At 40.7% G+C, this 24,348-nt stretch overlaps 1 protein-coding gene across 3 annotated transcripts in view; it reads right to left on the bottom strand.

Annotated features, from left to right (window-relative positions):
• Positions 1–24,348, bottom strand: part of LOC128745393 (plexin-A4) — a 114,944-nt gene that overhangs the window by 18,681 nt on the left and 71,915 nt on the right. For all 3 annotated transcript variants that reach the window (XM_053842478.1, XM_053842460.1, XM_053842469.1), the window contains one exon: positions 7,699–9,373. In XM_053842478.1, coding sequence (XP_053698453.1) covers positions 7,699–9,373 — 1,675 coding nt within the window. The remainder of the gene's footprint in view (positions 1–7,698; positions 9,374–24,348) is intronic.

Genomic DNA, 24,348 nt, shown 5'->3' with positions numbered 1-24,348 from the left:
GCGCAGATCGAAAGCAAGGACAAGATCGAGATCGAAACTAAGGCCAAAACTGAGATCGAAATCCAAACCAAGGCTGGAATGAAGACCAGCCGAAACCAAGGCCATTGACAAGATCAAATCCAAGGCCAAGATCGAGACCGAGACATAGGACAAAACTTAGATCCAGAATGAGATCGAAATCGAGATCAAGGCTGGAATGAAGACCAAGGTCGAAGGCACGATCGAAAGCAAGGCCAAGGCCGAAACCAGCTAACTGGCACCTTTATCTTATTTTGCTTTGCATGGACAAGAGCTAACATCACTGCAAGCTCACAGTTGTAGGCCTCACTGACAGCCGAAAAGAGCTAACTTGTGTGAAGCGTAGCGATGAAGTGATATCTCGTTTACTCTAACGCTGACACGTTGGCATTGGAAACATGGCTACCTACCAACACCAAAACCGAGATCGAAACTGAAGCAGATCCAGACCGGTGACGACCCAGAGTAACGGTGTTCGAGATCCAAGGCCGAGGTAGATCCAGACTAAGACCGAGATCGAGACCGAAGTCAATGCTGGGACCTAGACAAAGGCCAAGGCCGGGACCAAACCTTGACGTAGGCCGAGACCGAGGAAGATCGAGGCTGATGAAAATAGAGAAATACACAATCCGAGACTTAGGGAGACTAGTAGCATCACCAACAAGGTAGACCAAGAGAGATCGACAATGGAGACCGAAACCGAGACATACCGATGCCGAGCCAGACCGAGACTGCGGGAAACTGAGAATAGATCAATTGATCGCAGTGATGAGTTTATACAGGAAAAAAGTGCTGGAAACATGTCGCTTAACTGATCGAACTGAACGAACAAAAAGATTCGCACCGAGCCTCTGTTCCTTGCATAGCAATTGTGTGGAGCAATTTTGAAGAAGATTCGTATAGGATGCCTTGCTTATAGATTTTTGTATGAGAAATCCGCGGGATACTTATATCTCGATGAAGAAATCTCCTTTACTATGAAATTGGAGGAGGGGGGGGGGGTTTCTGAAAGCAGGAATCCTGGTGTGTGTTAGTAAGGGTGGTCGCAAAAGAAAAATCAAATGTTTTCAAATTAATGTCACTAACCACCAGTACATTTAACAGTCCTAATAGTGAGACTTAGCGTGAGTATGACAGAAGCCTGCGTAACCTATTTGAAAGGAGATTCACAAGGAGTGACTCACTTGGAAAGTGCCACATAAAAAGAGCTTCATATCATACCACCTACAAGGTACTCTCCCAGATTTTGTTACGTCGTCTATCCCCAATAGCAAGAGAATTCGTGGGGCATCGTGGATTTCAGAGCAGCATACGATACAGTCGAGTGCGAAGAGGTATGTCAGGTAATCACTGGAACATTTTTTTTTACTAAACTGACATGGCTGATGAAAGCTGCTCTTGAACGGACGATGTGTGCGTGCTTAAAGGGACTTTCGTATCCTTTTGAATCGCGTAGATGCTTGCGCAATGGAATGGATTACTAGGAACCTTGAGACCGGGGAGACAATCTACGCCAGACTAAAAACGGAACCTAGGAGGATTAGGCTACAATCAATGCGTGGAAAACCAAATATATGCTAGGAACAGGCCCCAGAGAAACAACGTTTACCTCTCACGGAGAGTGACTATTGACGGCGATGAAGCGGTTGATGAGTTCGTATATTTGGGATCTCTGGTCACCGTCGACAATAATACGAGTAACGAGATTCATCTTCGCATTCAAGCTGGAAGTCGAGCCTACTTATCCCTCCGCAAGACGCTTACTGGCGGATCTGCAATCAAATTCCCCCAATCTACTGCCAATCAACTGCCAAACGTGCGTGGAAAAGTCATAGTGATTAATGTACCAGCCCGTACCAGTACGACAAATGCAGTATAAATGAACATATCGACTCAGCTGTGGAAATGTGTATTCTCATTCAGCGTCGCGGTTCGGTGATTACAAACACAGCTTGAAGATCGAGTTCGTGTATCCCGGATCTGGCGTAAAGCAGAGAAGCAACCTTAAACCACTGTTCTTTTCTGTTTATTTATAAATGAGCTATCGGCACCCCTGCCACTTGGCTGTCGGTCGCTTTATACCGACGACGATGTAAAAATCTTTAAAATACGTCGACTGTATGGATTGCGGTTCCATGCAAAGTTCGGTGTCGCAAAGTATCTTGAATAGCTTCGCCATCTCCTTGCAGCGAATAAAGGGTGTCCACGGTAAAATTGCTGTAACTTTTGAACCGTTGAACCGTTTGAACAGCTCGTTCGCGAGAAAATTCTGCACATTCCCGTGTTCTATGGCTTCTCGTGTCATAAAACGGTTCGAAGAACGTCTGACTGTCGATCGTAAGCCAAAAAAGTGACCCGTATTCTATTAAGGATCGCACCTGCGTAGTTGGGGCCTTCGACGGGAAACCAAACCTCGAGCTGAATTACATTACGTACATTCAAGGTACAGATGGCTCCAACAGAATACGGAACGTAACGGAAAGTCGTGCCCGGAAGTCATACGATCAAAAGCTGACGAAATCACGGTGCTGCGTTATGGCCGATGAGACATACGTGAAAATTCAACCAGATTCCGGGCGGCCAGTTGTACACTGTCAAGGATAATTTGCTATTCCAGAGAACCTCCGAAATCCGAAGATGTCGAAGTTTGCCAAGACTTTTTGTGACTACAAATACCATGCAAAGACAGGTGTATTTAAAGAGTGTCTGCAAAAGTCCTCTGAAGTCTCACAAATGTCCTACGATCTTCTGGACAGATTTGGCTTTATTGATTTCAAAGCAGCATACGATACAGTCGATCGACACCGGCAATGGCAGATAATGCACGAACATGGTTTTCCGGATAAACTGGTGCAGTTCCTTTGAGACACGACAGGGGTTGAGACAAGGTGACGGCTTATCTTGCATGCTATTCAACATCGCTCTTGAGGGGGTGATCCGACGACAGCGGAGTCTAGGAGGGTTGGGCTAAATATAAATGCGTCGAAGACCAAATACTTAAAAAAAGAGGCTCAAAGGAAACAAACGCATGGCTCTTACGGACGGTAATTGTTGACAGCGGCGAACTAGAAGTGGCAGATGAGTTCTGCTTGTATTTAGGATCGCTGGTAACCGCGGACAACAACTAGTTAGGAGATTCTGCGGCGCATTAAAGTAGAAAATCGGGCCTACTTTGCCCGTTGCAAAACGCTATTATCAAGAAGCATACGCCGCCGTACGAAGAACGGTAGTTCTTTATGGACTTGAAGCCGTAACACGGCTCACGGAGGACATAAGCGCCGTGTTCAAGCGGATGATATTAGGAGGAGTACAAACTAAAAGTGGAGAGTGGCGGAGTCGTATGAATCACAAGCTACAGGCAAACAGTGATTCCCATCGTCATCTGGCGAAAGTCAGTAGGCTACGGTGGACTGGACAAAATACGGCCATTGGCGAAATAAAATAAAACAAAATAAAATAAAATAAAATAAAGACGGCAAAACTAAGTTTACTTGTTTCATTTGATACCCTGAAATTTTATGGCAATCGGATGAAAACTCAATTTTTGCAAATTAGTTTTGTGTGTTGCTATTTCACCGTGGGCATCCTTTAAGTTGGCATTTCATTTTAATTTATTATAACAGATTGGGTTTAGCCCAAATCATTGTCAACTTTACAAACACACGGTCAAAAGAGTAAAATACTAAATCGAAGAAATCGACGCTGAATTGGCTCAATTCTCTTAGTACTATTGATAGTTAGAATTCCAGTCGGACGAACCGTATAGGGATTTGAAACCGTATATTTAGAGGATTTTTTGCAACCTTGAAGACAGTCCCTAAAGGCCTTAAGGCTTTGGCAACAATATACAAATATGCTGCTTGTACGTTAACTGTAAATCTCCCACCCCAGGTAACTCCCAGATGTTTAATATGCGAAACGTATTCAATTGCTATGCTTTCGAGCGGATATCGAAACAGGATTAGATCGTTTTTTTTTGCGAGAAAATGTGATTGCTGAACACTTTTCTGGGTTAACCAACATAAGGTTCATGTCGCACCAAGTGACAAAGGCATCGAATTGATTTTGAAGAAAATGACAGTCATCAGTCGGGGTGATTCGAAAATCGTGGGCTCTTGATGACTAAGTAACACCGCGTGGAAGTAAAGCAGAAAAATCAAAGGGCCTAGATGACTTCCTTGAGGTCTACCTGAAGGCTGCGACCAAATCGGTATATATGACTGACTGTATGAGCTTGTTGGACTATATATTCCATTATGCAGGATTTAAGACACAGCTGATCAGTCGTAGTAAAGCGCTAGAAACTGGAACTATGTTGATCTGCACTCAGATATTGCTTGCAGCGAGAAAGTTAAAGTTCCATGAACACCAAATCAAATAACTTCCAGACTGCACCTAGCGATGTGATTCCTTGATAATTGTTAACATCACGTTTGTTAATTTTTTTTATGGATATTTATGTAAATTCCCAACACGATGATATTCGTTTGGCACTAAAGATGGACATTTGCAATAGACAGAGCAACGGCAGGCATGTCAGCAAGCAGGCCATGTATTTCTTCAGGAATACAGAAGGTACGCCGTCCAGTCCGAGATGGAAGGACGACTTAAGCTTGAAGACGCCTTCAAAATGATATCCGTTTAAACATCAATGGCTCTCAGCGTTTGAGCAAATATACTGGGACATTGTTAGCTACTAGGGTAACGTGGTAAATTCTCAATTGCTCAGTTGTGAAAATACTAGCGAACTTCTTGGAAAAGAAACGAAATTAACCCTGAGAAGCGGCAGCAATTTTCCCGTAGTATTCCATAGATGTCACAAGGCCGGACGATCTGCGTTGTTTGTTCCAAAAAGACTTCGGGTGAAGCATTGAATGCTGTATTGACTTGAAACCAAACTTGAAAACCATTGACGACTGACGCGTTTGGACAACTGATATATCTCTCCATTATGGAGTTTTAGTGAAAGCGTGATCTTCTCAATGCTGCTCTTTCGTATGACTTGAGCTGACGTAGCTCATTCGTGTGCCAAGAATGAATTGAGTCAGAAGTATTACGGCGACTTCTTTTCGGGATGTGTCGATCGATATCATATATTACGACATGTATGATAGCATTCCGCTGAATAGCTGAAAAGAGTCCTTCATGGAAAGAGATTAAAACTGAAAGAGGCTCACGTATAAAGATACCGACAGAAAATACCCACATGAAAAGGCTATTGCAAATCATTTTCCAAGTTTTTGTCACCTTTTTGTTACCCAACACCGGAAGGACAAAAACTTTATAAAACATTTGTAATGGCCTAAATTGAAAAAAAAAATAAATAAAATAAAATTATTTTACTATATAACCATGTTCGACCTCATGTCGCAAAAATAGTTGAAGATTATTCTTTGAAAATACTCAAATGAGATATAATACCGCACTCGCCGTATTCTTCGGATATTGTTCCTTCCGGTTCCGAGCCATGCAGCAAGACTTGGCAGATCCACTGGTTCACATTTTCGAAGAGATCGAAAATTAGTTCAAAACTTGGGTCACTTCTAATGACGAATCATTTGTTTCTAGACGACATTCGAAATGTTTCGAGAAATGGCAAAAAATGGACATACTGCAATTAATCTGTTGAATCATTTTGATTTTGATGGGTTGTAAACTTAGAAAATCGGTTTGAATTAATTTATATTCCCAGTTATACAATTATGCCAAATATCTAGAAAGGCAGCAGTCGTTGGGAAAGCTGTAATATTCTCAAAATCCGATATATTTATTTGTATAAATGTGTGAAATTGCGTAACTGTAGCTTCGAAATATCGGAAACGATTGATAGAAGAAATATTGGAAAGTTTTTTCTGTCGGCAACGCACTGCACGTTTCTATCGCACTGATCGAGTAGATAACAGTCTATCTTCTCCACGGTAGAAACAAAGAGCACTCATACAAAAGCAATATCGTTGCAAGAGGAGTGTGTAATGGGAATGTAGAATAATAGAACTGGAGAATAAAACAGAACTAGGTATCAAACTACCTAATATAACGGGTGGCAGTAGCTTAGTTAGTAAAACATTCGGGCCCCAACCGAAAGAGCGAGTCCCACCTGCCATTGCACTACCCGATATATTTTTGGTCTATTTCCAGTAATTTTCCAATTCATCCAGTTAATCATTGTTCGCATCAGTCACTTCCCTTTCCAAAAAGATATTGGAAAGTGTTGATTTTTCAGCAAGTAGAATTCGGAGAAATCTAAGGAAATGTTCCACTAATTTTTAAGAGGTTCAACACTTCTGGACACTAGTGTCTACCCAATTATTTCATTTTGAGCAATCAAGTAAAACAGTGTGAACTTTCTCGGAAAATGGCACTAATTCGTCCCTGAAAAGTGAGTCACTTTGCAATAGAAAAAGTGTTACGCGACACCATTGAAACCATTCCGTAAAGCAGATTGTGGTTAGTTATTGAGGGCAGCAGAAAAGTCACAACAAACGGTTTTAAATAGTAGGTATTAGTAGAACTAAGTGTCCACTGGCGGAAATAGAACCAATGTCAAAAGTTCACTGTCACGCAGCTGCCAGGCGCCGACCACAATAAGCACAAGTGCTTCAAATGTGCGAAAAATACAGATACTTATGGGGTGTGGTAATGTAATTATAGGAGACCAACCAACCTGTACGTAATTCTCATACCTATTGTTACAAGATGGATTTTCTACAATAAAAGTGAACGATTGAGCTTTTTTCAAATAGAACTGAAACTTGGCAAGACTAACTCTTACATACAACCCAAAAGCCCTTACCGCCCTAATGGAATTGAACAACGCAGAGCGCGCTAGCTAGGCCGTAAATCCCTGCAATAACAGTTCGCTCACTGAATAAAATATATGCGACAGCGAATTAACTAACACACAGTGAAACTATTCATCAAAGCAATTAAAATGAAAGTCAATAGGGGTCGGTCAGTCAGCCAGGGGATTGTCCCCACCGGCGATAGGAGGGTAGAATTCTAAGAGAGATGTAACTGTGCACCGTTCCAAAAGACTTCACTTTGATAAAAAGCCACCTGTCCGGCGGGTGTGAAGTTTTTCCGTTCACACAAAATAATGTCCTAACATCGGTCCAGTAGCAATCTGTTTGTTAAATCTACTAATACACTGCGATTATGGTGAAACTTTCCCCGGGATGGTTTATTTAAAATTGTTTTAAACTGTCGCCCGATAAAGGCCCCGGTTTTTCCGTTAACACACGAACCACCACCGCCGCCGGTGGCACCGTTGATTGGTATCGACGCCCCGGGAAATGGTTATGCTTCGAAAACATTAACTCGCCATCTCCGATAATTGCCACCCCTTCCACTAATCTAATCGAACCCTTTTTTTCCCTCGCTCGCAACAACCGAAAGCAAATCAACACTAATGGACATTGATTTTCACCTCACACAGACCCCGGTGTTTTTCTCCCCCCTCTTCGCAACACAAAGCTGTAACAGAAAAAAAAAACGGTCACGGAAAAGGATGGCTGGAAAAAAACGGTCGCTCCCGGAATGGACGAAACGAAGATAACGGACGAACAATCGATAATATCGTGTCGCTTTCCCATACGTAGCCGGTCAGTTCGCCATTAACCGATGCCTATCATCTAAACAAAGAAATAAAAATGTCAGAAGAAGAAAAAAAAAACCACTCACTGTTTCCGTATCCGATCTGAGGCAGTAGGTCAGTCCGGGGCGTGGTACAGTTGACGCCGTTCCGTTTCTTCGTCGCGTTGGTAATGATGGGTTTCTCCATGTTGGCAAAGGTGAACGCACAGACGAGCGGTTCCTTGAGATTCGGCAGATTCTCGATCATCAGTTCGAGCGTGCGGGCGGTCGTCCGCTGCAGCTGACTGGGGCTGACGCTCGTAATCGTCGTGCACTTGCCGGATTTGTAGCTCAACCACGACAGGGGATCCTTAAAGTTATCTTGACACTCGCTTTTCGGACTACACTTATTCTCTAGGGAACACCATCCGCAGAAGGGATCCTTCGCCGATAGACATGCAACACACGTGGTATACACCGAACAATCATAGACCTTAATCTTAAATAGCTTATGCTTTGACATCAAATACAGATCATATTTTACACTGTCCAACGACATGTCGGGCAGGATCGGGAAACCGACGTCTACGTTCATCAGCGCGTACTGCTGGGCCGAGTTGGACGACTCGATGACGACCTTCTTCAGCTGGCCGGTCAGCGTGCCGATGAAGACGACGGTAAAGTTGGAGGTGGTCGTCACCGCGATCGAAGTCATTTTCAGCTCCGACAGCAGGACGGGAATGGAGGCGATCGCCTGTTCGCCCCCCAGCGGGGAGTTCACATCGAGACCGCAGAAATCTTCGCTTATGGTTTGCAGCTTGGTCGGAACGCAGTTCATGTTAACGGAAATGTAGTCCAAGCCGCGTTGGCCCTGCCCGTTGAAGCAGGACTTGATGTTCTGCATGAACTTCCGCCGGATCGCTTTCAGCGAGTAAACACAGAGGGCGGATTTGTTCACGTTTTTCGAGTCGTTGCTTTCCGAGAACACGGCGAACAGGACATCGTCTTCGGTGGTGATGCCGAGGTTTTCCGCTAGATCCGGACCCGGTTTCCCCACGTGCGCTGCGTTGACGATGTTGAATTTGGTGCTTTCGCTGATGCAGTCCACCGGAATTTCCGTGTACGAGTAGTAGTTCGAGTCGTCCTGACAGATTCGAACCAGCTTGGTGACCAGCTCCTTCGGTGTGTTGTGGGCGCTGCTCTTGTACTGCGTCGTCAGGAAGTACGAGAACCGCTCGGAGCTGAACCCGTACACGTAGTTGATGAGGAAGGACTCGCGAGCAAACGAATTGACAAAGATACGCGTACCGGTCGTCACGGCGGACGACGCGATCTGGAAGAACTTGTCTCGCGCTAAGCTTCTCGAGGCTACGGCGGGAATTTCGCTTCGGTAGGGCGAATTGCCGGTGAAGGTCACACCCACGTATAGGACGTTGTTCTCCGATGGCACCGGTGGCCCAGGGGCGATGAATGCGACCGTACTGGCATTGGCGACATTAGCCACGACCGCATCCACCCCCCGGAACACGACGTTGCTGATGTTCTGCAACGATCGAATGTGGCAGATGCCCTGAAACAGCGATCCGCACTCGATCAGATTGCTTGCCGAGTGATCGATCAGGAGCACTTTGTTCCAGTTGTCCGTCGGCACCCGCTTGATGTGCGCCGGACAGTCCTGAATCGAACACTCGTTCGAATCATTCTGCGGACCGGTCGTAACCGCGGCGATGATATTGAGGTCGCCCGAAATCTGATACAATTTATTGACGGCGCCAACGTAGACCTGCAAATCAAACAGAAAACAGACGATTAGCACACATTGAATAGAAAAGAAGGGCAATCAAGCGAAGCTAATTAGTTTAACCTTCTCGAACCCATTCAACCATTAAATTATTCTAAATGTTCGCACTCTCCAATATCAGCCTCTCCATCTCGATTTCAACCGTAAACCATTCATTCCGACAAGCGCGGTGAAGTTATGCACACTCCTCCCTCCGGGTTCGGTTTCCGGCATTCAACCGGGATACAGAGAACACAGTAACTTTCCATTATGAATAACAACAAAATCAGCGCGTCAATTCAGAAAACCCAACCCTTCCTTCCTTGTTACTTCTTCGTTCGACGCCGGAGGCGTACCGAAAAATCTCCGCTGTTTCAATTCGCCTCAGAACGACAACGACGACGACGACGACGACGATGATATTAAATGTCTGTTTTTGATCCTTTTGTACTGCCTGGAGGCAGTTCTTTCTGAGGTCTGTCGTGGGTGGGGGGAAACCCGAACGGCAGATTTTCAAGGACCAAAAGCCAACCACTCAATTTGCATTGCGCCTCCTCCTCTCGTTCCTTGGTGCGATAACCCGCACACGCAGCAAGCGGCCAAGGAGTGGCATGAAATTAATTTCGATTGATACTTTGTTAAAGTTTGCCCTGATCTCGAGAGCGCGCTCCACTCTAGGACTTTACAGTCAGTCCTAGAGGGTGGTGGGTCGGTGAAGCAACCCTTAAATTTTGCAAATTTATGAGTACCTACATGAGGACGACGGTTCCGAAGGAAGGGGCAGGACACTGCCAGAGGCAGTGCACCTGTTCCTTCCCCCCTCCCAACCGATCCCAGTTAGCAGCAAGCAGGCAATGTTTGGTTTTTCCGATTCCGAATCCTGCCTGCCATACCACAGCGTGGCGAAAACGGAAAACTTCCCTCATAAAGTCTGTTCTTCTCGTAATTTTACCCTCCCCTTTGCACCGATCACGCTCGTCACACACACACAACACCCCCGACCCACGACCGACGCGCCGACTGGCGAAGGCTTCATCAATATGGAAACCGACCGAGATGAATATCGCCGCTCGTCGTGTTCGCCGTGTGTCTATACGACCGACGACGGTGCACTTTGGTCTCTAATTCCGTTTCGTGATAAATCTCTTGAAAAGGGGCTCTTTTCGGAATCATTCCCCGTCGTTCCCGTCCGTCGGACCCGGCCCCGGCTCGGCTTCACCTCCATGTCATAACACGCGGAAGTAGGGGTGGTTGGCCGTGATGCCAGATCAGCGGATTTGGGATCAATTTTCAAAAACTACGGAAAAGGTTGAAAATCTGTTTCACCTGCACGGAACGGTCAAAACAGAACTTTTTGTTGTCGTAGTTTTAAAAGGGTAAAAATGTTTTTTTATAAAAAAAACACGAGAAATCGAGTGCTGGTGGCCTCAACGAGGTAAAAATGACGAGATATAGCCTATTTTGCACCATTAACCGTCATTCTGTGATTTGTAATCTGTTTGGCATTTCGCGTTGTTATTTTACTGTCATTTAATCGTCTCTTTATTGCCTTTTCTGCATCTATTTTTAATCTCATCGTCATTTTCAACTATCTCTGTTGACATCCCAGCTAGCACCAACTCGTATATCAATGTACGAAAACTATCGTAAATATCTCCTAACAAACTCGAAATCGTAACTAAAGCTGGATAAAGTGGGATCAAGTTGATTTTCTGTCGTATATAATGATAATGACTGACATACATACGATTTTCAGCACAAAATCGTAGAGTAGTACTGAGCGACTCGCGCCTTATCGGATATTATCGTATATAAATACTTATATAGTCGTAACACTCAAAATTATTCGTAATCACGTATATCGCCTCCAAAATAGTACGGATATGCCAATTTTGTACATGAAATACAATTTATTTAGCATGTATATCTGTACGTAATGCTGATTTTTACCTTTTTTATACATATGAAAATGCCAGCCGGGATTTTTGTCACTTTTTTGGCGTTCTTTCGGCGTCTCTGGGTCGTCTTTCGTCTTTTATTTTCAGCGCCCTTCTTGTCATCACTTTTTCGTCATCCTTCCGTCATCTTTTCGCTGTCTTTTTGTCGCCTTTTCGTCATCTATTTGCAGTTTTTTCGTCGTTCTTATGTCATTTTATCGTTATGTTTTTGTTGTTTTCTCGGTGCGTTTTTGCCGTAGGTCTTAGTCTTGTTTACATCAAATTTTTGTCGTTTGTTCGTCATTAGTTGGCCACCGCTTTTGCATTTTTCGTCGCTTTTTTCAACGCTTTTGTCGTCTTTTTTGCTATGTTTTTGGCACCTTCACTTTCGTTCACCATCGCTGTTTTGTAGATTTTTTTTTCGTTTTTTTGTCATTTTTTCATCGTCTTTTTTGTGTGGTCGTTTTGATCAAGACAACCAAAGCTGCCACAAATCTTTGATCTTTGATAGTCGCAGTCGCAATGGCCATTTAACCCAAATGCACAGTGGTCCAGAAACGAAAGTTAAGTGGAAACTTACTTTTGCGGCTAAGCGATTTATAATAGCTCCCAACAATGTTCAGCAAAGTTCTTCAACTCTAAAAGACAATTAATGTGAAATCAACGACTAAGTTCCAGTTTGGCTTGTAAACACATAATCCATAATAACTTTTTATAAGAAAGAGATAGAAGGATAATTTCTTCGACAAAGTTGTAGCTAAAGATTATATAAGTAACTTTTCCAAAGACATAGTCCAAAGTTCCAAAGACATTTTTATTTTCACATATGTTTGAGATAAAACTCCAAGCCAAATAGACTAAAAAACACAGGAAAAACGTTAGAACTCGTTAAACGTAGGAGTTTTCAACATACAATGTTCAACAAAAATATGTCATTTTGTAAGATAACCAACTTTGTAGAACATTATGATGCAATAAAACCATTGCATTTGAAGTAATCAGCGAAAAAGTGATTTTTGAGAGGTCTTTTTATAAAACACCCTGTGAGTTAGAAACGCCTTAAATACGTCTACTATGTCTTAGGCAAAGTTACTTATATAATCTTTAGGAACAACTTTGTAGAAGGAATTACCCTTCTATATTTTTCCTATAAAAAATTATTATGTGTTATGTGTTTACAAGCCAAACTGGAACTTAGTCATTGATTTCGCATTAGGCCATTACAAATATTTTATAAAGTTTTTGTCCTTCCGGTGTTCGGCCACTAAAGCGGGTGGGGGTGGGCCAAAAAAAAACAAAGCGAATTTTTTAATCGAGCAAAAAAAACTTGGGTTTAAGCATTTTTATTTAAAGTTTAAACGTGGAAACCGAATCTATTCTTGCTTATAATATATACGTTACTATTTTCTATGCAAAAATCTACGAAAAAAAGACAAAAACGAAGGAAAATTTTTTTGGACGATTTTCGGAAATTCCATTCGAATTTCCATTTTTATTTCGTGCTAGAAGCGTTAACTCAACTTGTACACTCATTTTTCGAGTTTTTCAGACTAGAGTCCACAGACAATTGATTTTATAAAAAAAAATTTAAGTTGTTTTTTTTGCCCCCCGATGTTTCAAGCCAATTTCCAAGGGGGGGGGGGTTTGAGCCACAAAAAACTTTCCACTTAATTTTCGCTGCTGGACCACTGTGCAATGTTCAGACAACCAAAACATCTTTTCTATATTTGTGGTATTTTTCTTAAATATTTTATCGTCGTTTTGACACTTTTCACATGATTTTTGTCGTGTTTGTTTTGGTTTTGTGTTTTCCACGGCTTTCTGCCATTTTTGTCGGCTGTTTGTCGTTTTTTGACCCTTTTAAACGTCTTTTTGTCGTGTTTTTGTCGCTATTTTGGCGTCTGTTCGTCGTCTTATTGTTTAAGACTGCCTTTAAGACTGTCGCAGTGGTCTTTTTTTTCAAAATGTTGTGTTTCATACTGTTGTTTTGTCGTTCTTTCGTGGTGTATCCTGTATTAGTCGTCTATTTCTACACATTTCATCGCTTTTTTAAGCTTTTAAAATAATTTTTTGTCGTGTTTGTTTTTGTTTTGTTTTTTCATGGCTTTTTGCTGTTTTGGCGTCTTTTCGTCATTTTCATCGTATTTTCATGTTTTTATTACCGTCGTTTTTGACACTTTCAAACGGTGTTTTGTGATGTTTTTTGCCATTTTTTGTCACTGTTTTAGCATCTCTTCGTTATCTTATTGCTGTCTTTTTGTCATTTTTTTGTTGTCTTCTTTTGCATTCGTTATCTTTTGGTCGTCTCTGTCGTATTTATCATTTTTTGTTTTATTTTAGGTTCTTTTTGTTGTTGTTTTGGCGTCTTTTCATCATATTTTTGCTATCTTTACCTCGTTTATTTGTCTCTATTCAGCAATTTGTTGTTTTATCGGGTTTCGAGGTCTTTGGTCGATCGCTCTTTTGGCGTCTTTGCACAGTATTTTCGTCCTTTTTACATCATTTCTTTCTCTCTTTTTAGATTTTTTTGGATTGATAGTTTTTTTTGTCTTTTTCGGCAGATCGGTCTTTCGTCGGTTTTGTGTCATCACTTTGTTATCTTTCCTTCGCATTCATAGTCTTATTGTCATTTTTTATTGTTTTTACGTCCTATTTTCGTCAACTGTTTGTATTTTTTGCGTTTGTTTCTGTTGTTTTGTTTATCGACAGCTTTTGCTGTAACGACCAAAACTGTTTCGTTGTTTTAGCGTCTTTTCTTCGTCAACGTCTTTTGTTGTCGTTTCGCCATTTTTTTATTTGCCCTTTCGTCACCTTTTGCCATTTTTCTGTCGTCTTGTTTTTTATTAGTTGTCTTTTTACTGGCTCTGTGTAATTCTTTCGTCATATATTCGACATCTTTTCGTCGTCTTTAACACATTTGTCACATATGTCACATTTTTTTTTTGCTTTTTAACCGTTATGTGTGCGACAGGGTACCCGGGTACCTTTTCAGTTTTAAAATAGTTATAACTCATTCAATTTAAAACATACGTCATTGAAATTTTGCGACATCGTAAAACTCGTTGATCTTAAGTAATTGAGGTTTTTTGGTGCATATCCATAAAGGGGTTTAGCAATGAGAGTCACTTGAATTTTTTTATTACGTAGGAGGGCGACAAGGGTACCCGGGTACCCATGATTTGCTATCTTCATAACTTTAGTTATGTTGAACCGATTTGGATGAAACCGGTGGCATTTGATTCGTACATTTATCTAGTTTTGATTAGATAAAACGTTTGGCCATCAAATGACAAGTAGTTCCCGGGAATCGGTAATTCCGGAGCAACATCCGGTAAAATGTGGGAAGCCGCATGTTTTGAAAGAATATCAGCTTTCAGTAAACCTATTAGCTTTGAACTTGACACTGTGGACCCTTTTTTCATCTAATTATATAAATTGGTGACTTTAGATCGCATTGGCCACTCCAGAATTTGGTTCCTGTAGGGATACAGATGGCGAGTTGGGTGCCTAATCCAATATTAGAATTGGTTTAGCGGATCTTTTAGATGTTTTGAACTGAAATGGTCAGTTTAGTACTGATTGATAATTTCGGAACTGGTTCCAAATGTATAACGGATGGTTCTACGTTTTGAACGGTTCTGATAATGCTAAGCATTATCTTGAATCCTGCGGTATCATCTGTGACCCCGTAGAAACCATTTTCGAAATAACCAATCAAAATACATCGAAATGTAAAAAATATCACCTACCGAACTAATTCCAAGAACTTTGATACCCATATTGCTAGGTTTTACCTCCAATCCTGAACTGGCCACCCATGACCCCACAGGAACCTACTCCGGAATGGCCAACCTGATTCATCTCATTATATGAAATAGTACATTGTATGAATTTTTAGAGTTTTTATATCCGCATGACTGATTTTCCTGCAATACAATCATTTCTCTTCCTCACAGCGGACACTCTGTCGGAATTCCGGATTTGCGGGCCCCGTATGTCTTTTAGTGGCCAAATGGCCAAATGGTTCAAAACTAGATAAATAAACGAATCAAATGACACCTATTTCGTCGAAATCGGTTTAAAATTGTTGATGTTATAACAATATCAATTTTGGGTACCCGGGTACCCTTGTCGCCCTGCTAAAGGTGTTTTTTTTGTCGCACACATAACGGTTAAAGGACTTTTGGTATTTTTTTGTGGTTCTTGTTACTATTTCTTTTCGTCGCTTTTTGTTCAACTTTTCATAATATTAATTTCGTTGTCATTATGCCGTCTTTTGCCGCCACTTCGCCGTCTATTTGGTGTATTTTGCTGTTTTTTGACGATTTTTTATCATTTTTATTCATCATCTTTGTATTCTCTCATCCGTATTTATCATTTTTTGTATTATTTTAGGTTCTTTTTGTTGTTGTTTTTGACGTCTTTTCATTGTATTCTCATCCAGGGCTCCGACCGATCCTTTTTTTTCTACCGCAGTCCCACTAACGCGCTTTCAAGTTCATACCGTCCGTTTAGTGGTGGAATACGAACGCTATGCATAACACAACTGGCAGTTTGCTCAGTCAAACGCCGATTGCACGCAGTAGAACGAACGCGTTCTTAAGCTTTTTAACATTTTCGTTTCGATCAAGTTGCCTTCACCGTTTGGAGCAGCGAATGACTGCAAAACAGTCAAATGACTGGCAGTCACCATGCTAACGAAAAGCAACCGCACAATCGTATGATTCAATACTACAAAAAAAAAAACAACTACTACATGTGCATGGAAGAAGTCGGTCGGACTCCGTCCAATACAAACGAATATTTTGCTTACGTCGGACCGACGTCCGGGTGACAAACTATTACTGTGAGCAGCCGATTTGGAGACAAAAAGAGCAACGAAATATATGTCACCGAGTCACCGTATGCTTCCAGTCAGTTTGCAGTTTATATTCTCAAAGCGCAAAGCAAAACAGGAGATCGACTGTTTGCTTTTGCTGAGATGGCGCATGAATTGTAAGACGGCAGCAGCGCAAGCGGCAGATTGACTGGATTCAAAAAACAGTCAACTGTTCGTTCAAAAAGCGGAGTTTGAATGCGGAAAGTTCGCATTCACGGCAGTCACATTTAACTTGCGATCCCTTTTCAAGCCCTGTTCTCATTATCTTTACATCGCTCATTTTTAAGTGATTTGTTGTTATATCGTCTTCTATGGCCTTTTTTGGTTGATCAGTCTTTTGGCGTTTTTCGGCGGTTCTTCATCGTATTTTTGCCGTTTTCCGTATTTATTCAATGGGTTTTTCGCCTATTTGTCATTTGTCATTCGCTTATTTGTCATTTGTCATTCGCCTATTTGTCATCTTTTTGCTGCTTTTTTGTTTTTCTTTCGACGGCTTTTTGCCATCTTTTTGTTGTCTTAATGTCATTTCTTTGTCGTTGGGATATAAAATGGGGAAGGCAACTAAAAAAAAGCGCCCAACATAGCTCTAGTCATCCCAAGCCCCTACCTAGCGTCTTCACGTGGCCATACCTGGAAATGCTTCAATTTTTATACTTGAGTAGCCGAGCCAGGAGGTGCGGGGTCGTGCGGTTTTCAGCTCCTAACCTATTTTAATTAAAGCAGAGGAGCGTTTGGTGCGAAAAATGTTAGACTGAATGCTGGGAAAATTTCGATCTGCGGCTGAAAATATTGGGTTAGTTTGTGGGCAGTGGGACTCCAACCCACATTTTCTCGATTAGTACTCGAGTGCTTTACGCATTTAAACTATACCACACTCATGTATTAATTAGTCTCAGATCTTCAAACATGTTTTTCGTGCCTATGTCAGGAAAGTAGACGAAGATCCATCGTAGGCGAACCCAGCCGCGCGGTGACAACCAAATTACTGTTGAATAAGATGTATGGTTCGGTACGACCATAGATAGATGAGATGGTTCGGTACATCCATTGATAAGTCAAATAATTCGGTACAGTAATTGTTAAATGAAGTATTCGGTTCGGTCCGACCTTAGGTACCAGCAAATTGTGTTCTTCATAGTGTCGATTTAAAACGAATTTTGGAATTTCTAAGAATTTGAACAATGCAAATTTTGGTAATTGCACCAGACTGCTGTACCATCTGAGCAATCAGCTACAGGGATTAACCTTGTCACAAACTCTATCCTAATTTCGCCAGGAAGAGCTTCGTTCGCTTGAGAGATACCAGTTGAATGTATGACAAAGTCGGCCTTTAACGGGATAAAAAGAAAAACCAGTGACAAAAAAGCGGGAAAACGGAAAATAAGAAGAGGGAAAACGAAACAAGAAATGGAACACGGAATAAATAGCAAGAGATACCAAAGGGGAGAAGAAAATAGCGAGAGAGGGAAAAGAAAGCCGATGGAGGAAATGATGCCAACAGAAAAAGACGTCTAACGGGATATAGACAAAGAAAAATGTGACAAAATGGGAATGGGATGAGAAAAAAAGACAGGGAAAACAGGAAAAACCAAAGATGGGGGCAACACGGGGGATACAAGGAAAACTGGAGAGCAAGAAGAAAAAACGGTGTAAAGACGACGAAAATTCGATAAAAAGATGACAAAAGTGTTTAAGAACAGGCGAAAAGACGACGAAAGACAACAAAACTACGATGGAAATTCCATTAATATACAAAAAATGAAAAAATGTTGAAAAAGCGTCAAAACGGCGCATAACATGTAAAGCAGAATTAAAGAAATAAAGAGATAAAGTTGAGAAATATACGACAGAATGATTAATAAACAATCATTAGTCAACATTTTTGTTGTGACAGCATATAAGACGATGAAAAAATGGCAACAAAGTGACGAAAAGACTACCAAAACACGGTAAAACGACAAGAACGAAAAAAAGACGACAACATGACGACAAAATGATGACGGAAAGACGCCAAAACAGCAACAACAAAAACTATCGACAAAACCGATACGATTGCCAAAAACAGACGTCAAAAGACGAAACAAAGAGAGTACGAGCAAAAGGTAAAGAGATGGCAAAAAGACGTTGAAAAGACAACAATAGGATGACAAAAAACGACGATGAGGCGGCAAAGAAACGACGGGCTAAAGATAAACGGAACAAAGGATAAATACGGCGAAAAGACGGCAAAACAGCGTCGAAAAAGACATTTAAAAAGCATTAAGAAAGCGAACAACGAAAATAAAATGGCAAAAAATGCCAAAAAATGATGTCACAAGACGAGACAACGGCGACATAACAATAATAAGATGGCGAAAAGACAACGAAGAGGCAGCGAAACAAAACAAAATAGTGAAATAATGACAAAAAAGTGATGAAAAGGGAACGAAAATATGATTAAGAGTCAACGAAGAGATAACTAGAATACGACGAAAAGTCGACGTAAAGACAATGAAGGACGACTAAAATACGATGAAAATAACTGGCAAGTATGTTGAAAAACAAGGAAACAACGTCGAAAGAACGACAAAAAAGACGTTTAAAAGAACCAAAAAGAGACAGTAAAAACGACATTTTACTTGTTTTGACAACAAATAGGACCTGAAATTAAATAAAAAAATAACAAAAAAGTGATAAAAAGATAACAACAAAAACAGCGAAACGATAATAAAAGACAAAAGAAGACGGAAAAATTACGCCGAAAAGACGACAAAAAAAGCAAAAAACCAACAGAAATGCGGCAAAAAGGCTATGAAGACGACCAATACGACAGAAAGATGACGAATACGAAAAAACACAACAAAACGATGGCAAAAGACGGCGAAAGGATTACAATATGATGAAAAACGTGATGAAACGATAACAAAAATACGACAAAAGCCGATGGAAAGACAACGAAAGACGACTAAAGTACGACGGAACTAATTAATAAAATAAAAAAACAACGCCAAAACAGCAACAAAAAAAGAACCTTGAAAAGATGGTAAATTGATAACATGTCTTGATAACCGAAAAACCGCCAAAGGGGTGACAAAAAACTAAGCAATAAACAAAGATAAAAACGATAAAAGGCTATAAATAAACGCAGAAGGCGGAACGAAGCGGGCTTCATCGATGTAAAAAGCCTCTAGTATATTAGAGGGCAGTAAACATCGACATTAGTATAGAATAGGGCGGGGCATAAGTGCGATGTTTGAAGTTGTCATCAATTTTCGTGAGATATAAAGAAGGACACCAACATAATATATTTTATAGTGATGTAGTAACTCAATGTCTTTACATTCAACTATAAATCATCTGCGGTAATAGTGTTTTGCAAAATAAATTCTTCTTTCTTCTGATCAAGTGCCGTTTCGCACTATTACCCCACTAGTGGGGCAAAAGTGCGAAGCTCGAATCCATGAAATTAGCACAACAGTAGCTAACAAAACCATGTTATCTTCCATCTGCGTTATGTTTCGGTAAGGAATATTCTCAATTTGCATCTTTCCTATTTTGCGCTGGTGTATTGAAGCCTCCGTTAGATCGAAACTTTTCCAAACGATTGTTTTTTGCTTCATCAGTGGAAAAACATTGTTTTCCTTCGGCAAACATCTGTAGAGCACACAGTTTTCTGCAGATCTTCCATTTCTAGGATCTGTAATATAGTACTCAAAGCTGTATATAAATAGCTATGCATTTTTGCCTCGTCCATGAATCGCACTTTTGCCCCGTCCGTGAATCGCACTTTTACCCCACTAAGCGCTTGACGGGGTTAGATTAAATTACGGAAAAGCGAAATGTATTTTGTAAATTCTTTTCACCGTATTTTCAAAACAAATATGTGAGTGATGTAAAACGCTGCTAGAAATTTTCAACAAGTAATATCCTCCTGTTGATATCGAATTCGCCGTATAACGAAAAATTAGATCGAAACCGCCCTAAAATAACATTTGCACATAACTCAGCAACAATGCTTCGTAAGCAACCAAAGTTTACGTTAGATTCAAGCTGTCAAAGTAGTCACCCATCCATGCCAATGTAGTTAATTTATTCAGAATCTGCACCGATGAATCATTGAATCGCACTTTTACCCCTCCTTACTCTACACTTTTTAAACAAAATAACGAACACTAATTTGATAAAATTTGGCTTTTTTCCCTAATTTTGAAACGAAATTAAGGTCAGAATTCTAAGAATAAAACACAACTGGTAAAACTACGGATTTTCGATCGGCAAAGTCTGGCAACGCTGGCTGGTGGTGGTTGGTTGCCAAATGAATCCTCCTCCCTGCTTCCTGGGACGTTCTTCTCGGGGGTGGGTGTGAGAGTGTGTAAGCGCCTCCGCCGCGCGACTGTTTGATGCCTGGTTGACAGTAAACCTCTGTACCTCTCCGTTGCCGGGTACCTCGCCTCCTCTACCTCTACCCCTCTACTTGCTCTTTTGGGATTCCTAATTGACTCAAGTCGACATGAATGGATGGACGGATGGTTGGATGGATGGGCAGGAAAAGTGTGTGTATTGCATGCAGCAGGAATGCGAGCGAAAGAGCGAGCGCAGCGAAGCAGCAGCCAGCAGACGGCGGCGGCGGCGGCGCTAGCAGACCCGGCCAGGCCTGGCCGTGTCGGACCGAACCACGCACGGCCACGGTTTCCAGGGCAAATATGTTTGCACACATTTGAAGGATTAGCAAACTGTAAACACGGGAAAGTGTGTATGCTTACGAACGAACGTACGTACGAACGAACGAGATCATTCGGTGAAGACTGTGATTCGGTGGTTAATATTGAACGATGGAAATGAATGACGGACAGGGGGAACGGAACGAGCGAGGGGTGAGGGACTTCTTGGTTTATTGGATTTATGTTCCCTGGGGGTAGCTTTGAGATTGAACGATTTTCTTATCGTGCGGCGCAGCACAACAGTGGGTCGAATAGTAACACAATCGTACGCAGCAGTAATGCTTAATGGTGATTGAATAGTTCCCCATGTGTGAGCTGTGAGCTGTTATTAGAGAAGATTTTGGAAAGGTAATTGTACCTCGCATTCATAGTCAACATTTTAGTCGTCGTTACTTTTCACTCATAAAGTAAGTCGTAAAAATCGGAAATGTAACAAGCAGCCGATGGACAAGGTGAAAGACTGAATCTAGTTTCTAAACGAATCCACACAACATTCACCACCGTGAAGCCAGCCTCGTTATGATTGGCTTGATTTAAATTTATTTAAACAAAAATATTCCGGTAGCGTAAATATCACGTAATTGAAGAAACCACCCTCGTTATCGTTCCATGTTTCTCGTTCGGTTCGGCAACAACGCCCTACAGTTTTAAATTAGATCAGCTAAGCTGGTTACATTCTGTATATATGTACTGCAGACTATCGCAAAGTTAATTCAGTAGCTAAGCTCCCGGTGTTTCGTGCTTCCACGACGGGTCGTTTGCGAATCGATCTTGGGCTATCATTTTTTATTAAACTAAATTAGGCACAGTTAGTCCTGACCTGCTTAGAGCTAAGGCACGTAACACTTTCAAGACCTACAAAAATCAAAAATGTCCCTAACGCAGCAAAATTCAAACAAATTCCGTGAAAATTTGTGCCGGTAAGCTGTATGATATGAATATGTGATATGAAATCATTGCATTATTTCACAACATGTTCGCAGAACGCCGAAATCTACTGGAAGTAAATAATTTGGATTGATTTACAATTGAACAAAACATCAAAAACCCACAATATCTCGTAAAGTTTGCAATTGTTGTAAAAAATAATATACATTTGAAGGGCACACACTCTGTGTCTTTTACACCCAGACTAATTACTTATTAGCATAGAGAAAGCGAAACGAAAGCTTAAAGTTTTCCTCCTTTCGCTCATTTGCGATGTATATATTCTGCGATGATATCTATCTAAAGGTTCAAAGGCTTTTCAAAGGTTCAAAGGTTTTGCCTCCAAACTACTGGCTCTTTCAAACGTGTTTTATTTTTTATACTCAATTTGTAACTTTTGCCCTTCTAAAAGTACACCGGCAAAACGATCGCGGAAATGAATGATTTAATCGGTCGTCACTTCACAGCGAACAGGAATTTCTTAATTTTCTTCTTTTTTTTTACAACGCAATTTGAAAGACTGGAGAGAAAAAAGGAATAAACTACGAACCCAGTGAGTGCACTGGCAAGCAATGACCTTCCACTTATCTAATGTTCCGCTCGTTTCCCCTTCACGTCGTATGGGGAGATGCGCTCTCCCCTCGAGGGGGGATACTATGAAACACCTATGTTTCTTTACTTGCTTCTACGATTTGCTCCGACTATTTGGAAGACCATCGTTATGAAAAATTGTTTATTATACATCATTCACGCGTGTGTCTGACTTCAATAAGAAATCATCATAACAACATGAGGTTGATTCAGAATTTTTACCATTAAAAGGCTGGAAACGAAAAATGACTTCAATAAGGCCATTGCAAATCATATTTAAAGTTTTTGTCACCCCCCCCCCCCCCCCTTGGAAATTGGCTTGAAAAATCGGGGGGCAAAAAAATAATTTGTAGGATATGAGTCAAATTTCTTTTTATAAAATCAATTGTCTGTGGGCTCTGCAGTCTGAAAAACTCGAAAAATGAGTCTCCGAGTTGAATTAACGCTTCTAGCACGAAACAGAAATGGAAATTCGAACAATGGAATTTCCGAAAATCATCCAAAAAAAATTTCCTTCGTTTTTGTCTTTATTCGTATATTTTTGCATAGAAAATAATAACGTATATATTATAAGCAAGAACAGATGCGGTTTTCACGTTTAAACCTTAAATAAAAATTCTTAAAATCCATGTTTTTTTTGCTCGATTTAAATTCACTTTGTTTTTTTCGCCCCCCCCTTCAGTGGCCGAGCACCGGAAGGACAAAAACTTTAGAAAATATTTGTAATGGCCTAATAAGAAATAATATTTTGAAAATCTTCCTCCAGTTATAATAGTAAAACTGAAAACTTTACTAAAACTGTACAAACAGGATAGTAAAAGAAGGAAAAACCACGAGAAAAAAAAAGAAAAACTGACATGAAAAGAGCGAAAAACCGAAGAAAACTCGTGAGAGAATAAGAAGGAAACCAAGAGATAAAAAGAGAACAATGTGGAAAAGAAGAAAACGGGGAAAACGAAGCAAGAAAAGAGTAGACTGCACGAAATAAAAGCGAGAACGGAAAAGAAAAGAAGGAAAAACAAAGAAACGAGAAAAAAATAAGAACAATCTGGACAAAAAATAAAAAGTAAAAAATAATGCGACAGAAAAGGAGGATGAAAGTGGTAGAGCGGAACAACCGATAACGAAAAACTAAAAAATGAAAAACAGGAAAAAGAACAAAAACAGGAAAAGATGAAAACGGGCTAAAAATGAAAAAAAAAACCGAAACGTGGAACAGAAAAGGGAAAAACAAGAGAAAAATCACCACTGAGAAGGCGAAAAACGGGACAGGAAAGTAGAGAAAGAGAAGGGTAGGGAATTGAGGAAAAACGAAAAAAAATCGTTACCGAATGGGAGGGAAAACGAGGGGTAAAAAGAAAAATAGGCGGAAAGAAGAAAACTGAAGCAAAAAGGTAAAACAAAAAGCAAGAAAACAGGAGAAGGCACTGAAAAAGAACGAGAACGGAAGAGAAAAGAAGGAAAGACAAAGAAAGCCAGAAAGAAAATAAGAACAAACTGGACAAAAAGAGAGAAAAACGGAACAAATAAGCAAATACGAGATAGAAAAGGAAGAAAAAGAGGAAAAGAAAAGGAGAAAATACTTGAGCAGGGAAATTAAAAAATTGAGAATAGAAAAAGGAATGGAAACTGTAGAGTAAATATGAAAAGGAGAAAAACAAGAGGAAAGTCACCAATGAAAAGGTGAAAAATGGAATGGGAAAGTAAGAGAAAGTGGAATCAGTAAAAACGGAACAAATAGAGAGAAGATGGGTTAGAAAAAAACGCGATTGAAAAGGTGGGAAAATGGGAAAGAAAAAGAGGGAAAACGAGACATTAAATGGAAATTGAAACAGAAAATAAGAGAAACCAAAAGTAAAAAGAATAGAGAGAAAAAAGAAAACCAATGTCGAAAACGAGAGAAACGGGAAAGAGGTCCAACGGGATATAAAAGGAGAATAATGG

Source organism: Sabethes cyaneus, chromosome 1 (genome assembly GCF_943734655.1).
Source record: "Sabethes cyaneus chromosome 1, idSabCyanKW18_F2, whole genome shotgun sequence".
NCBI classification, from domain to species: Eukaryota; Metazoa; Arthropoda; class Insecta; order Diptera; family Culicidae; genus Sabethes; species Sabethes cyaneus.
This window is presented reverse-complemented; position numbering and strand designations above follow the sequence as displayed.